We start from the raw sequence: 16,637 nt of genomic DNA on the forward strand, positions 1-16,637 counted from the left end.
TGTCGGTTTTCACAGTGGAAGACACCAGTAACACGCCAAAAATTGACGACAGGAAGGTTATGGCAGGTGAGAATCTAGAAACTATTATCATGAAAGAGGTAGTGTTGGGCAAGTTAATGGGGCTAAAGGTAGACAAGTCTCCTGGTCCTGATGGAATGCATCCCAGGGTACTAAAAGAGGTGGCCGGAGAAATAGCAAATGCAAAATTCGTTGGACTCTGGGGAGGTTCCTGCAGATTGGAAAACAGCAAATGTGACGCCACTGTTTAAAAAAGGAGGTAAACAAAAGGTGGGTAACTATAGGCCAGTTAGCTTAACTTCTGTAGTAGGGAAAATGCTTGAATCTATCAAGGAAGAAATAGCAAGACATCTGGATATAAATTGTCCCATTGGTAAAGTGCAGCATGGGTTCATGAAGGGAAGGTCATGTTTGACTAATTTGGTAAAATTCTTTGAGAACATTACATGTGCAGTGGACAATGGGGAACCTGTGGATGTGGTGTATCTGGATTTCCAGAAGGCATTTGACAAGGTGCCGCACCAAAGACTGCTATAAGATAAAGGTGCACGGTGTTACGGGTAATGTATTAGCATGGATAGAGGATTGGTTAACTAACAGAAAGGAAAGAGTGGAGGTAAATGGGTGTTTTTCTGGTTGGAGATCAGTGTCTAATGGTGTGCCTCAGGGATCAGTGTTGGGACTGCAATTGTTTACAATTTACATAGATGATTTGGAGTTGGAGACCAAGTGTAGTGTGTCAGAATTCGCAGATGACACTTGGATGAGTGGCAGAGCAAAGTGTGCAGAGGACGCTGAAAGTCTGCAAAAGGATATAGATAGTCTAAGTGAGTGGGCGAAGGTCTGGCAGATGGAGTACAATGTTGGTAAATGTGAGGTCATCCATTTTGGTAGGAATAACAGCAAAATGGACTATTATTTAAATAGTAAAAAATTGCAGCATGTTGCTGCACAGAGGGACCTGGGTGTCCTTGTGCAAGAATCTCAAGGAGTTGGTTTGCAGGTGATTAAGAAAGCAAATGGAATTTTGTCCTTCATTGCGAGAGGGATGGAGTTTAAAAACAGCGAGGCTACGTTGCAGCTGTATAAGGTGCTGGTGAGGCCACACCTGGAGTACTGTGTACAGTTTTGGTCTTGTTACTTGAGAAAGGATATACTGGCACTGGAGGGGATGCAGAGGAGATTCACTAGGTTGATTCTGGAGTTGAGAGGGTTGGCTTATGAGGAGAGACTGAGTAGACTGGGGCTATACTCATTGGAATTCAGAAGAATGAGGGGAGATCTTATAGAAACATACAAGATTATGAAGGGAATAGATAAGATAGAAGCAAGGAAGTTGTTTCCACTGGCCGGTGAAACTAGAACTACGGCTCATGGCCTCAAAATAAGGGGAAGTAGATTTAGGACCGAGTTGAGGGGGAACTTCTTAACACAAAGGATTGTGAATCTGTGGAATTCCCTGGCCAAAGAAGCAGTTGAGGCTACCACACAATGTTTTTAAGGCAAGGATAGACAATTTTTTGAACAGTAAAGGAATTAAGGGTTATGGTGAGCGGGTGGGTAAATGGAGCTGAGTCCACAAAAAGATCAGCTATGATCTTATTGAATGGCGGAGCAGGCTCGAGGGGCCAGATGGCCTACTCCTGCTCCTAGTTCTTATTTTCTTATCTTCTCCCCTCAGCGATGCACTCAACTGTACTACTCTGGTCACCAGGTGCATTTCCTGGGAGATCTGCCGTGATTCATGCTGATGTGAATGAACAATCTAATTGCCAGGGGGGCATTAAAATTTATTCCAATGGGGATCCAATTTTTTTAAAAAATGTCATTGGTGGGGGCTAGGGACGATTGTTACGGGACATCCCATTGGCGTAAACTGCGTTTTGGGACTCCAGCAGGATTTTCCGCTATCACTGCTGACCCCACTGAAAACAGGAGCAGAAAACACCCCCCCATCCCCCCCACCGCCATGATTTTCTTTTCATAAATCTATGTTGACTCTGCTCAAACCTATCATTGTTTTCTAAGTGCCTAGTTACCACATCATTTTTAATAGATTCTAGCAGTTTTCCTACTACTGATATGAGGCTAACTGGTCTGTAGTTTCTGGTTTTCTCTCTCCTGTCTTTCTTAAACAATGGGGTTACATCTGCCACCTTCAAATCTTCAGGAACCGTTCCAGAATCTGCAAAATTCTGGAAGATGATATCAATGCATCCACTTTCTCCACAGCCACCTCTTCCAACACTCTTGGTTGTAGCTCATCAGGTCCATGGGGTTTAACAACTTTCAGTCCCATTAATTTCTTCAGTATGACTTATTTAATAATATTAATTTCATTCAATTCCTCATTCTTGCTTGTCCCATGATTCTCTAATACTTCTATGTAGCTATGAGGAATGGTTGGATAAATTTGGTTTGTTCTCACTGGAATGACAGAGGTTGAGGGATGACCTGATAGAGATCTACAAGATCATGAGTGGCATGGATAGTCAGATGTTCTTTTCCAAGGTAGAAAAGTTGAGTACTAGGGGACATAGGTTTAAGGTGCATGGGGAAAAGTTTAGAGGAGATGTGCGAGGCAAACTTTTTTTTTTTACAGAGGGTGGTGAATTTCTGGAATGCACGGCCTGGGGAGGTAGCGGGAACAGGTACAATTGCGGCATTTAAGGGGCAACTAGATGAAAACATGAATAGGATGGGAATGGAAGGGTACAGACTAAGTGCATACGGTTTTAGTTTGGGCAGACATCATGATTGGTGCAGGCTTGGAGGGCCAAAGGGCCTGTTCCTGTGCTGTACTTTTCTTTGTTCTGGGAGATATTTTGTAACTTCCTCCTTGAAGACAGACATGTCTGCCATTTCCTTATTCCCCATTTAAATGTTCCTAACTCTGGCTTCAATAGGCTTTGCTAATCTTTTCCTTTCACAACTTGCTCGTCTGCAAACAAAATGAATATGTTCAGGCCTTGAGCCTTTGAATTATCAAGAAGGATGGATGCTGATAGTTCCCTGTTGCTTTCTCCATGGCAGTACCTTGGTCTATCAGAGTTGACTTGTCAACTAATCAGCACCCTTTTAAGTCTTGTGGTATAAATTGTTGCGGTCATTTGAAATTGGTAAGCACAAGATGAAAAACTTTGGCAAAATGTCTCTTTTTTCAGTAATATTCAAATTCTGAAATATAAGGGGCAAGGATAAGGGTTTTTGTGGTAGTTGAGTTGAGGCAAGGGTGGAGTTAGGCAATGTAATGGAGGTGGAAATAGGTGGTCTGAGTGATGTAGTAAATATATGTTAGGCTATGTCAGTATATATACATGATAGGAGGGGGGTATGTTAGTTAATATCAGGATATGTATGTACGTTTACTGACAAGTAGATGAAGATAAATATAGATTAACTGATCTTACCTTTAACCACTCATTAAAAGTAGGATTCAGGGTTTTCTTTTTCACTGAGGTTTTACGTTTGCTTCGAGATGATTTGTCTGGGAGAAGATAGCTCTTCACATAACTGTTAAAGGGTTAAGTTAGTAAAATCACTAATCACCTCATTACGAAACATTTGAATCAAAATAAAACACCGGGCGAGATTTTAAGGTCTCACTTGACCCGAGATCGGAAAATCCCGCCCAAGGTCAACAGACCTTCCCATTGTCCGCCCCTCACCTGCTCCAATTCTTGTGACGGGGCAGCGTTCATGTCTGACATTGTTTGACATGCAAACTCAGGGACACCAAGATAAGTGTACGCAGACACAAGCGCTTATATATTAATCTCCGAGCTGAATCACGATTCCACGTGGATAGTCCTGTGCTAATGTGGATGTCACCATCTTATCACTCACATCTGAGCTTCTATCTGTTGCAAGTCAGTAAATTTGTATCAAAATCACATTTCACGAAAGATTTTGTACTTACGGGTCAGAACGATTTTTCTTGGCTCCAGCTAGATCATCACATTGCACCACATGAACATTGAACTCAAGATTGTTCTCATCATAATAGAGTGAGAAAGTGATACTGCCTCTCACATCGACACATCCAAAATCAGCGCTGCTGTACAAGCTCATCATACTGCCACTGAGCTACAGGAGAGAAAACACAATATCAGTTAGTGATGCTTCTGATGCATTACTTACCAAGGTTCCAGTGTCAGAGAAATTGGTGCAGTCTAATGGAGTCCAAGAGTCCTACTGTGTAAATAGAATCATAGAAATTTTACATCAGAGAAGGAGGCCATTTAGCTATCGTACCTGTGCTGGCCAATAAAGAACTATCCAATGTAAACACACTTTACAGCTCTTGGTCCTCAGCCTGTATGTTAATGGAACTTCAAGAGTCATCTTTACCACAAACCAAGCAGCCACAAGTTTCACACAGATTCAGGCACCAACAAGGTGTAAGATCTGATGTCACAGACAGAGTCAAAGCGAAGTTGACACTGCATTTCCCCACTCCCCACCCCTGCAGTAAGATGCTTGACGATGTGATTGCACTCTAAGTGATGAACCCTTCCTTATCTGAAGTGCAACATTGAGATTGCTGTTAAGTAAGTTGTCTTCTTTGAATCTGAAGGTGCTATTTGAAGGCAAATCGCAAATATACAAGTTAGGAGAAAGCACAGCAGCTTAATTAACTTGGATTAGAAATAGTTTTGGACAGAATATTGCATATATACAGGATGGATGTGCTTTCCTAACTGGTGTTGGTGGAGGGAATCTGCAATTGGCTCCACTTATTCTACACAAATATGTATAATGACTTTAACAAGGGTCACAAGGTGGACCTGTTAGAATAGGAGCTCCTTGATTGAGGAAGTTAATGCTGTCCTATCCAGGAGCCCTGTAGAGGTTTTTAATGTAGAATGTCTGGGTTACTGGCACTTGAGGTCTATACTCTGCATGGGGAAGTACCTGTCTGAGTGTACTAATTATTGTAAATAAATCTAAGTTTGCTGAAGGGACACCAGCCTTGGTGGAGTTATTTCAACATTACTAGTGTGGTTTTAATCAAAGGGTGGAAATTGGAAAGTTTCCCAATCAGGCAAGGCTGTCATCTCTCTTCTGTCTTGTTTGTGTGTTGCATCAAACATTTTGCCAAGTTCATCAGGCAGGATGCAGACATAAAAGGGGCAATGATCCTCGGCAGTTGAGGTATTCGATTCAAAGCCTCCTTGTACATTAAAGACATTACTGAGTTCTGCTTGGACCCACTTTCTGTCCACAGATTGAGGAGCATCTATGGCCAGGCAAATTAGCCTTGGGAGCTTGAGTAAATTGCAACAAAAAGCCACTTTCTTATGAACTGGGGCTACTGATCCTTTGTCCCCTCCACAGTCAGATCAGGGTTGCCTGAAAGGGATGGGAATATGATTTGGAGGGGTTAGGGCATGCACCAAGAACTAAAGACGCATACAGCTAAAGTAGTCAAGCAGAATCTGGGTATGTGGGAGAGATTTTCCCTCTTGATTGTGGGTTAGAAGCTGGTCATCAGGAGTGAGGTGCTCAGAGTATTGTTGTACAAGTTGCAGTACTACCTCATATTCTGACTGTGGTGACAATTACTTTGTCTGGAGATCAAAAACGGGCCTTGCCCTCAGGGTTTTGATGCAAAAATCTTCAGATCGAGGAGGAAGAAATGTAGCCAATGCCATCTTCATCCTAATGGCTACTTTTGAGTATGGTTGCATCAAGCTATGCACAGACACTCGATATGGAACCACCAAATGTCACCATGTGCTAAAATTCGATGTTGTGAAGGATGCATCTGAGTCATACTATACCACTTGTTCCCCTTAGGAAAGCTTGTGCAAAAAAAAAAACACCTTTGATTATAAGTCAATCAGGCAGTAACCTGCATGCAACAGCCCAGAGGCCCTGTTGAAAATGAGGATAATGGATCGGTCACATGGCTCCCAAAGCAGACTGTCAATACCAGATGCAGATTGGGTAAGACTGCCACATTTCCTCTTGAAATGTGCAGTTGCAAACATGTCTGGAAAGTGCTGCAGTTGTTTTTGTTGATACTGATCCCGAGTATCTCCATAACACAGGTCTCCAGCTCTATGAATTGCTCCGAGAGATGTACAGTGAGACGAACAACCATTAGCTGCTACTGGGAGGCCATCGAGTGAAAGATGCTCTTTGATCCGCCCAAAACCTGCTGGTCTTCCAGAGCAAAGAAAAGTCCATTACCAAGCACATTTCATACTTCAGCACCATGTGCTGAGGGACTCACTGAAGCTTGGTGTAACTCAAGGTCTAATGGAGAAAGGTTTCAGTTTAAGTTCCCCTCCCCCATTATTGTATACCCTAGTGTAAGATCCCTCAGGCTGTATGTGTTAATTTTTTTTTTACATGCAATGTAAATGTTGATGTAATCTGCATTGTAAATGGAGTGAGACACCCAATACACGATGTTTAAACAAATTGATCTGTATTGCAAGATGTGAACTGCCATATTTGAATTCTATTGTAATGCACCTTTAAATAAGACACACTTTTGGAAAAAAAAGTAGTGTCAGTCTGGCTCAGTTATTTTTATTTATACCTTGGAGTCAGAGAAATGTGGGTTCAAACCCCAATCCATGACTTTGGCCTGTAATTTGGGTTGAAAACTGCATTGTCAGAGGTGTTAGATGAGACGTCAAGCCAATGCATCACCTGCATGTTCAGCTGAATGTAATTATTCCGAAAAAGAACAAGGAGTTCTCTTGGAGTCCTGGTCAACATTCATCCTTCAATAGACACCAGTAAAACAGTTATATTATTATTCAGTTAACTTGCTGTCCTGCAATCTTGCTCTGCATATATTGGTTGCCATAATTGCCCTCATAACAATAGTGACTGAATTTCAAAAGTTATTGGTTGGCTGCTAAGTCTTTTAGGTGATCCTGAGGATGCCAAAAACCCATGGCAAATGCAAGTTCTTTATTTTTGCCTTAGATTGGGTTTTGGAAGTATTGGCCATGATTTTCCAACCCTGTGTGCTCATGCGTAGATTGCCCTGGGGACGCACGGGACCCTGGGAATTGCAGGGGAGGGGCAATGGCACATTTAGCACCAAGAAGAAACCTTTTGGGATTTTCCCAGACCCGTGCCCCGATGTAATCTGGTTCATGTCCAGCAGGGCAAGGTGGGGTTGGAGCTGGATTCTCCTGGTTCCTGCAATTCACTGATAGGCGCAACGGGAACCCAGTGTGAATCACTGGTCTCCACAAACGACCTTTAAAAAGGCCGCGCCAATCTTGGAGGACCAGGTCTTGCCAGCACCTTTGCACAATTTGCACTAATGGAGAAAGGTTTCAGTTTAAGTTTAAGACACAGGTGCAAAGGTCCCCACTTCAAAACAAATTCTAAGTGTGGAAGAATTCAGTGAGAACCTCCGCAGGCTCCAAACAATTTCGAAGTGTGGTTGAATTGTGAACTGAATCGCACTGACCCTCCCAGTGGGAATCTCACCAGTTTTCCTGCTGGGGACAACACTTAGAAATATTTTGGGAGAATTACATCCATTATCTCAAGAATACTGACAATCCTGAGAATGCTGACAACATTGATATGAAATGGTGACTAACGAAGTGGGAAAGGAACTAATAAGATGTGAATCTCATCCAGATTATGTGGAAGCGCTGGAAAGAGTGCAGAGGAGATTTACCAGGATGCTGCCTGGTTTGGAGGGTAGGTCTTATGAGGAAAGGTTGAGGGAGCTAGGGCTGTTCTCTCTGGAGCGGAGGAGACCGAGGGGAGACTTAATAGAGGTTTATAAAATGATGAAGGGGATAGATAGAGTGAACGTTTAAAGACTATTTCCTTGGGTGGATAGAGCTATTACAAGGGGGCATAACTATAGGGTTCGTGGTGGGAGATATAGGAAGGATATCAGAGGTAGGTTCTTTACGCAGAGAGTGGTTGGGGTGTGGAATGGACTGCCTGCAGTGATAGTGGAGTCAGACACTTTAGGAACATTTAAGCGCTTATTGGATAGGCACATGGAGCACACCAGGATGATAGGGAGTGGGATAGCTTGATCTTGGTTTCAGATAAAGCTCGGCACAACATCGTGGGCCGAAGGGCCTGTTCTGTGCTGTACTGTTCTATGTTCTATTAGTCTTCAAGTTGCATGGCAGCACCAACAGGCCATGTCTATGTAGGGGCCTGAAACAAAAAGGATAAATGAAAGAAAAATGAAAAGAGTGTGTTTTCTTCAAATATGGGTGAATTTAATGAAAAAGACATTTACCATTGTTCTTTGTTTTCTTGTGAGTTTCAATATCCTGTTTACTGGGCCAAATACCGTGAACAGATACTGTTTGTTTGAGTGATGTAAGCTAAGCCAATCCGTTTTCTAGAGAGCTGCACTTTAAGCCAATCAGATTACTTAGGGGGAGGGAAAAAGAAAAACGGCGGGAGGCAGAGGAAGCTGCAGTGGGGAGACACACGTGGGAAAGAGGAGCTGTCTTCATGCAGTAAAAACCCAGTTTTAACGTCGAGGCAAATAATATTTGTAGACTAACATACTTCACAGTATGGGCACAAATATCACTGTGCAGTTAAAGCTCGTGTTTGTCGCAGGTTAGTAATTTGGTTTTTCCAGTTTGAAGTGAAAGGCAGCAAGGTTTAGTCCTGTTTGTTATTTTCATTACTGTTGAGAAAAAGTGTAAAGCGCATCGTCTTGTACTCTCAAGCGTGGACGTTTCTGCTAGAAACTGCCGGTGAGGGAATAAACGCCGGGCGTAGTTTTCACTGAGAAGACGGAGAGAACGAGGATTAGCTGAAGCTAACTTGCTAAGCAGCACTGCCGAGGAGGACAGACTTCAGCGCACTGGACCTGCGTCACCACACGGACAGCTTGCTGCATTCTTTTTTCCTGCTGCATCATCTTCCCGCTCGCAGACCCTTCTGGACTGTGTGTGTCATGGTTGCGTGAGTAACTGGAGACTATACTATCAGACACTGAACGGTATCAGCAGTGTGTTGTTGAGGGTGGGTTTTCTTCATATGTGCACCAACGTATGGGCCCCAACGTTAATAAATCCAAGCGCTTGGTGATATTTTGAACATTTCTCAGGGTTGAAACTGTTTAATTGAAAAATCTTTAGTTTGGGACTCTTTACCTGTTTTATGAGATGCAACAATGCAAGAAAATAAATTTATTTTTGTTATTCCTTTTGCATGGTTGTCCTGAACCTTTTCTTATTATAAAGTTTACCTACTTACCATTTTAGGAGGCACCGCGCTATTATTAATAGGTTATTACTCTAGATTGCAACTGCATACACTAATCCTTTTCATTCACGCCTTTACTGACATTTATTGGTAAATAGGAAATTTAGCCTAGCTCAACACCAACCGCTAAGAACTCAGGATCCTGTTAATTGAACATTTACATAGTAGCCCCTTATAACATCAAGCACATCCCAGGTACAGATTTACTTAACTCAGCTGGTCAGAGCATATAGTTGTCAGCAGGGGGTTACATGTATACTGTTTATTCATGCTGTACCTTGAAGGAAGGATCAATATCAAATGAGACAGGCATTGAGGATTTTACAACAGAAATCAGGATGTGGGCAGAATAACTTCAGTTCAATAAGTGTGACTGATTATAGAGCGAGTTCCTGACACATCACCAATTCTCTGCCCAACTGTTACTTTGTGAGGCTGGGAGATATTATGCAGCATGTCACCCCTGCTAAATATCCAACCACAACACTGCTTCACAGAGAAAGGTTCTGGTGCAGCAGAAACATCTGTGCATTCATTTTTCAATATCTTTGCTGTCTAAAATGTGCCAGCTAAATTAATAGAAAATCCCAGTACGCACAACAGTCGAAATAAAGTACATCTCAGTACACACAACTGGGATTGGAAACTATCACATGCAAGAGGACACAGAAGGGGAAACAACACATCTTCAGAAGGGGATTCAGAACTCAGCACATTCCAGTACTCACAGCAGGGGATTGGAAACTGGACAGCGAGCTGTTAACATCCACATCTTTTGTTGGCACACTGAACTCATTGCTGTGCTGGGAATGAGTGTTGCCATCAATCTCATCATCACTCTGTAGCTGGCAAGAAAATAATTAATCAGAGCATGAAATTGATCAGCAACAAACCCAATCTGTACCATCATCTCAATTCAACAACCTATTACTGTCTCCATCATAATAGCACTGAGCTCCAACCTTGTGGGCACTGTGGGCCCAACTGAGCATCACTAGCAATATTGCCACTGGTACCCAGTCAGCATCAATGGATTATTGCCGTGGATTTCCAATCTCACTATATTCTATCTATGCCCTTCCTCTTCCCCTTTACCCTCTCTTCCTCCAAGTGTCTCACTCACTCTCTCCCAGCCCCATGCTCTTCTCCTTCTCACCCCTATCCTCTTCTTTTCCCTCCTATTTCATTCCTCCCTCCCACTCCTCTCTAGCTAACTCAAGCTCCCCTTCTCAGTCTCTCCCTCCCCAACTGTCTATTCTTCCTTCCACCTTCCTCTCCCATCACTCTCTCCTGTTTCCCCCTACACACATTCTCTCATTTCTCTCCCCCACACATGCTCTCTTACATCTTTCCCCTGACACACTCTTGCGCTGCTACCCTCAGCTTGCACACATTCTCTCGCTACTGCCCCCACTCGCCCTCCGGCTTACCCCACGTTCCCCCAGCCATTCTCCAGATCATAGAAATAGCAGTAAACCTAAAAGGCCTTCAAGCCTTTCCCACCAATGAAAGCACAACTGTTTTGTATCCATTAATACCTTTGGTTAATAAAAACGATCAATTTCAGGTTTAAATTTAAAAGCCGATCTAACATTCATTACCATTTGTGACAAAGAATTAAAATTTCCTCCATCCCTTATGTGTAGAAACACTTCCTAATATATCTAGCTCTATTTATTTGTCTATTCTTCTAGTCCTAAGCTCCCAAACTGGCAGAAATTGTCCTCTCTTTTTACCTGATCTGTTCCTTTTAACATCTTAAAAACCTTGATCAATCATTCCATAACTTTCTAAAGTCTAGGAATTGTGTAGTCTCTTATAATTTAACCTCTGTGCTGCACTTCCTCCAAGGCCAAAACACATTCCTCAGGAGTGGTGCCCAGCACAAGTCACAGTACTGGAGGTAGTCTGCGTATGGTTTTCTATATTTGTAATTTAGCTTCTACCCCCTTGTTTGCTAATCCAACGTTCCATTTGCTTTTTTGATTAATTCTCTTCTCCGTTCATGACATTTTCATTATCGATATAATCTGGATTCCCCCCCCCCCCTTCACTCCCCACGGTTCATTGAACCTCACTGCATAATTTATTTAGAAAGTATTCGGTTCTATCCTAATTAGGTCCAAAGTGGATGAACTTGCATTTGTTGATAGCGAAATGATTTCACCAGTTTTGCTGATCGGTGAGTGATTTGTGTTTAATTCCACAAGATCTATCTTTAGTCAACATGCTCGAATGAGGGATTTAGCAAATGTCTTTCACAAGTCTATATAAACATGTGGAGACATTCCCTTGTCCACTACTTTAGTGACTGCTTCAAAAAAAATCCAATCAAGTTCATCAGTCAGAGCTTACCATTTATAAATCCATGCTGATTCTCTGATCAGCTGGAAAATTTCAAGGTCACTCTATTTCCTGACTACATGTTAGGCTAACCAGTCCATAATTCCCTCTTACTTTTTAAATAATGGACAGACATACACAGTTTTCCAATCTAGAGGAATGGTCCCATATTGAAATTATGGTTAGAGAATCCACAATGTTCTCACCTATTTCTTTTAAGACACTGGGGTGGAAACCATCTATATTTGTCACTCTTCATGGTACCGCTATTTTCTTTATTACAGTTACTTTGCTTAAGTTACTTTTGATAAGCCCTTGATTCAATATTATTTTCCTGGGAACGTCTGGCATGCTAACCTCTTTTACTTTAATTACTTTGCAAATCAATTCTTCAACAAGTCCACCATTTCCTTATTTTCAATAACAATGGCTGGGATCTTTCAGTCCTAGCTGCCGTAGGAATTACCACAGACGGGACAGAAGATTTGATGGACCAGCAAAGGGTATATTGACTTTGGGTGGGAATTTCCCACCCAATATCTCTATTCTCTCTTTTCAAGCCTCTTGACCACTCCCTTTGTCCTAATATAACTGTTTTTTGTTTGATATTCCTTGCAAGTTTCTTTTTCATACTCTCTTTTTATCGCTCTGCTGTCACTCTTTGCTGTTCTTTGTATCTTTTTTGCTACGATTTGTGCTTTTTAAAAAATAAATGTTCTCTTTTTTATATAGTCTAAAACTGCATTTTTTTGGCAAATAGAGGACTTCTTAGTGGTATAGACTGGTTCTGTGTCACATGAAAATTGTTTTTGAACACGTCCCATTCATTCTCTGTTTTTTAATCCCTTAATATATTTGCCCAATTTACTGTGGACATTCTCTGTCTCATAGCACTGGAGTTAGCCTTACCCAAATCTAGAAACAGCTGTTTCACATTTCTCCCTTCCATAACTACATTAAACTCAATAATATTCGGATTCCTATTAGATAAATGTTCATGCACCATTAAGGTGTGAACTAAATCTGGCTCATTACTCATCATTAAATCTAACATGGCCTGTTGGTTCTAGGACATGGAATGAGATCTTTCTGGCTTGCTGCGCAGCTCAATTGGCACAGCAAGCTGGGAAGACGGCTTGCGAGGCCTTCCCGCGGGCATGAGCTGGTCTTGCACCGAAAGACATCTTCCTGGTTGTGCTTTGCTGGCATGATCGGCTTCACCCAAGAAGCCGGGAGGAAGGGGGGAAACAAAGCCAATTTAAATATAATGCACCTGGCACGTCCTTTTCTGGCCTCCCAGATGTTTCCCCCCTTGTCGGCAAGACCTGTGGCTGATGAGAATCACTCCCCACCAACAGGGATCGGACGTGATGACATCGCTTGAGGGGTGGGGGGTGAAATCAGATGCCATTGAAGCCCCCATGTGCTCAGGGGCAGGACTGTGCCCATGGGGCAGCGTCAGCCTGACAATACTCACCAGGCGCCCTGACAGTGCCCAACAAGCACCATAATTGTGCCGGGGCAGTGCCAAGGGGGTGGGAATATCAGACGGAGGTGATTGGAGGGCAGTGTTCTGCAGGGTTGGTGATCGGCGAGGGATCTTTGGAGACAGGGTGTGATTGGTGGGGGGGAACGGGGAGCTCCGCAGGGGTGGTGATCAATGGTGGGGAGGTGATTAGCAGGGACAGAGCTCTGCAGACGGGGGTGTGATTGGCGGAGGTGGGGTGGGACAGGAGCAGGGAGTGATCAGCTGGGATGGGGGGGGGGCGGGGATGTCCATGGAGCGGGTGGCAGGAATCTCCCAGTTCACTGGGAGATGAGGCTGCTCAATGGTGCTCTGCAGCCAGCTTCTTCTTGAGCTTAGACTACACCCCTCACTGTTGAGGATCGTACTTCTGTCCAAAAGGTGACAGAGTGTCATATGATTGCATTTTCAAACCCGCTCCAAAAATAAAAGGGTCTGAAACTCTCCCGTTTTCTCACTCATTTGGCACTTGGAATTTTTTTGGGAAGATCTCGCCCATAAGATTGCAGGAAACGACCCTGAACACTCAAGAAATTCAATAACTTCCTGACATATGCTAGCCTGTTTATCCATATAAAAGATGAAATCCTCCATTAAAACCATTCTGCTTTTGAAACACCCTTATCTAGTCTTGGTAATCATACATACTTAACTCTTCACAGCTGCTACTAGAGGATCTATGCACAACTCTCACTGCAGTCTCAATTTTTTTCTGTTTCTTAGTTTTATCCATAAAATTTCTATTGTCTACTTACCTCTCATCACATCTTCTCCTATCATTGTAGTGATTTCATCCTTAATCACTGAGGCTATTTCTTCTCCTCCAGTACATTCTCGGTCTTTTGTATTGACCTTGTAACCTGGTATTTAGTTTCAAATCCTGACCATCTTAAAGCCATGGCTCAATAATGGTGGTCATGATGTGGAGATGCCGGCGTTGGACTGGGGTAAACACAGTAAGAGTTTTAACAACACCAGGTTAAAGTCCAACAGGTTTATTTGGTAGCAAATACCATTAGCTTTCGGAGCTCTGCTCCTTCGTCAGATGGAGTGGAAACCTGCTCTCAAACAGGGCACAGAGACACAAAATCAAGTTACAGAATACTGATTAGAATGCAAATCTCTACAGCCAACCAGTTCTTAAAGATACAGACAATGTGAGTGGAGGAGGGAGAATTGGCACAGGTTAAAGAGATGTGTGTTGTCTCCAGACAGGACAGGAGGCAAGCTGTGGGGGTTACTGATAGCGTGACATAAAGCCAACATCTCGGTTTAGGCCGTCCTCATGTGTGCAGAACTTGGCTATCAGTTTCTGCTCAGCGACTTTGCGCTGTCGTGTGTCGTGAAGGCCGCCTTGGAGAACGCTTACCCGAAGATCAGAAGCCGAATGCCCGTGACCGCTGAAGTGCTCCCCCACAGGAAGAGAACAGTCTTGCCTGGTGATTGTCGAGCGGTGTTCATTCATCCATTGTCGTAGCGTCTGCATGGTTTCCCCAATGTACCATGCCTCCCAAGGCATGGTTACGACAACCTATGCTTCATGCTCCCTCCTCCACTCACATTGTAGAGAAAGTTGCCTCGGGAGGCATGGTACATTGGGGAAACCATGCAGACGCTATGACAATGGATGAATGAACACCGCTCGACAATCACCAGGCGAGACTGTTCTCTTCCTGTGGGGGAGCACTTCAGCGGTCACGGGCATTTGGCTTCTGATCTTCGGGTAAGCGTTCTCCAAGGCGGCCTTCACGACACACGACAGCGCAAAGTCGCTGAGCAGAAACTGATAGCCAAGTTCTGCACACATGAGGACGGCCTAAACCGAGATGTTGGCTTTATGTCACGCTATCAGTAACCTCCACAGCTTGCCTCCTGTCCTGTCTGGAGACAACACACATCTCTTTAACCTGTGCCAATTCTCCCTCCTCCACTCACATTGTCTGTATCTTTAAGAACTGGTTGGCTGTAGAGATTTGCATTCTAATCAGTATTCTGTAACTTGATTTTGTGTCTCTGTGCCCTGTTTGAGAGCAGGTTTCCACTCCATCTGACGAAGGAGCAGAGCTCCGAAAGCTAATGGTATTTGCTACCAAATAAACCTGTTGGACTTTAACCTGGTGTTGTTAAAACTGTTACTCAATAATGGTTACCATGTTGTACCCTCAAAGTTGAATTTGCACCCATAATTCATTCAATTTGTTCCTTATACTCTGTTTTTACAATGAATGCCTACTTGGACCACACACTCAACCTGTCTTTATGCTCTAATATTCTACTCACACGTTTCTTATTTCTCGCTGCTGGTTTACAGTTTTTCATTTTTTCTCTACCTGTGATGTCTAAGCACAGTTACTGATTGCTCCTCAACTCTCATTGCTATTAAACTATTATTTATACTACCTTTTCCACCTGAGCCTTTCCTCCATTTACTAGTTTAAAATCCTTGCTTCTTTTCTGGTAGGATCCTGATTCCAGCCTGGTGCTGGTGGAGACCATCCCAATGGTACAGTTTCTTCTTGCCTTGTACTGGTGCCAATGGCTCATGAAATGGAATTCCACTTTTCCACACCAATCCTTCAGCCAGGTGTTCACCACTTCAAGCTGCTTACCCTTACAGGCACATGCGATTTAAGTAATAATCCAGAGATTTTACGCCTTGTGGCTCTGTTCTTTAATTTAGTTCCTACTTCTAGGCAAACAAACCTCTTGCCTACTCTTCGTTATGTTATTCATTCCAACATAGATCACAATTTCTGGATATTCCATCTCCCTCTCCAACATCCTTTCAAGCTAGTTTGAGATATTCCTCACTATGACACTAGGTTGGGAACTCAACATAAAGGACTCTTGATTCTGTATAGAAAGGATGTTATCTGACCCATAATTATTGAATCCCTTACAACTACTACATTATACTTCCCTTCCTCCCTACTTTGGACAGCCTCCTGTTTCTAAGTACTATGGTCAGCATTTTAGCTGTTCTTCAGACAGTCTTTATTCTGATCATTAAAGGTAGCAAGTGTATTGTACCTGTTGGATAGGATCAGTTTCTATGGATTGCCATTCCTTATCTTAACTAGGTTGCCTTTATTCTGTAAACTATCAGTGAAAGCAACTCTCTCTCATCAATCCTGCACCTTACTACAAAGTGTGACTATGGACTGGAGAACCTGCCCAGTTACTTCTTGTCTCAAATTCAAGTATTATGAACTGCAGAGATTTAAAATACATATCTTTTGTAGAAGTATTTGCTCAGAACAGTCTCACTGTTCCACATTTTTGATTCAGACACATAACCTGCTTTGCCGTGCCCTAGTTTTTTGGTTTCACTCTCGCCTTCCCATTCTCTCTTCCTCCATCCCTCCCCACCTTACTCTCACCCTTTACTATATGCCCTCTCTTGCTCTGTGCACTCCCTTGCTCCCCAGTCTCTACCCTAGCCCTCAGTTTCTCTTCTTGCCCCCTCTCCCTCACCCACCCAGTCATCTTTCTCTGCCCCGACCCTCCTTGCCTGTTACTCCCC

At 43.1% G+C, this 16,637-nt stretch overlaps 1 protein-coding gene across 1 annotated transcript in view; it reads right to left on the reverse strand.

The window, feature by feature from the left end:
* The window catches only part of LOC144508907 (synaptotagmin-like protein 1), a 61,544-nt gene that overhangs the window by 19,035 nt on the left and 25,872 nt on the right, over nucleotides 1–16,637 (reverse strand). The window contains exons 7-9 of the mRNA XM_078237120.1: nucleotides 9,975–10,091; nucleotides 3,938–4,104; nucleotides 3,429–3,531 (exon numbers count right to left, since the gene is read on the reverse strand). Of these exons, the coding sequence (XP_078093246.1) occupies nucleotides 3,429–3,531; nucleotides 3,938–4,104; nucleotides 9,975–10,091 (387 nt within the window). The remainder of the gene's footprint in view (nucleotides 1–3,428; nucleotides 3,532–3,937; nucleotides 4,105–9,974; nucleotides 10,092–16,637) is intronic.

This window comes from Mustelus asterias, chromosome 21 (assembly GCF_964213995.1).
Source record: "Mustelus asterias chromosome 21, sMusAst1.hap1.1, whole genome shotgun sequence".
In the NCBI taxonomy this organism is placed as follows: domain Eukaryota; kingdom Metazoa; phylum Chordata; class Chondrichthyes; order Carcharhiniformes; family Triakidae; genus Mustelus; species Mustelus asterias.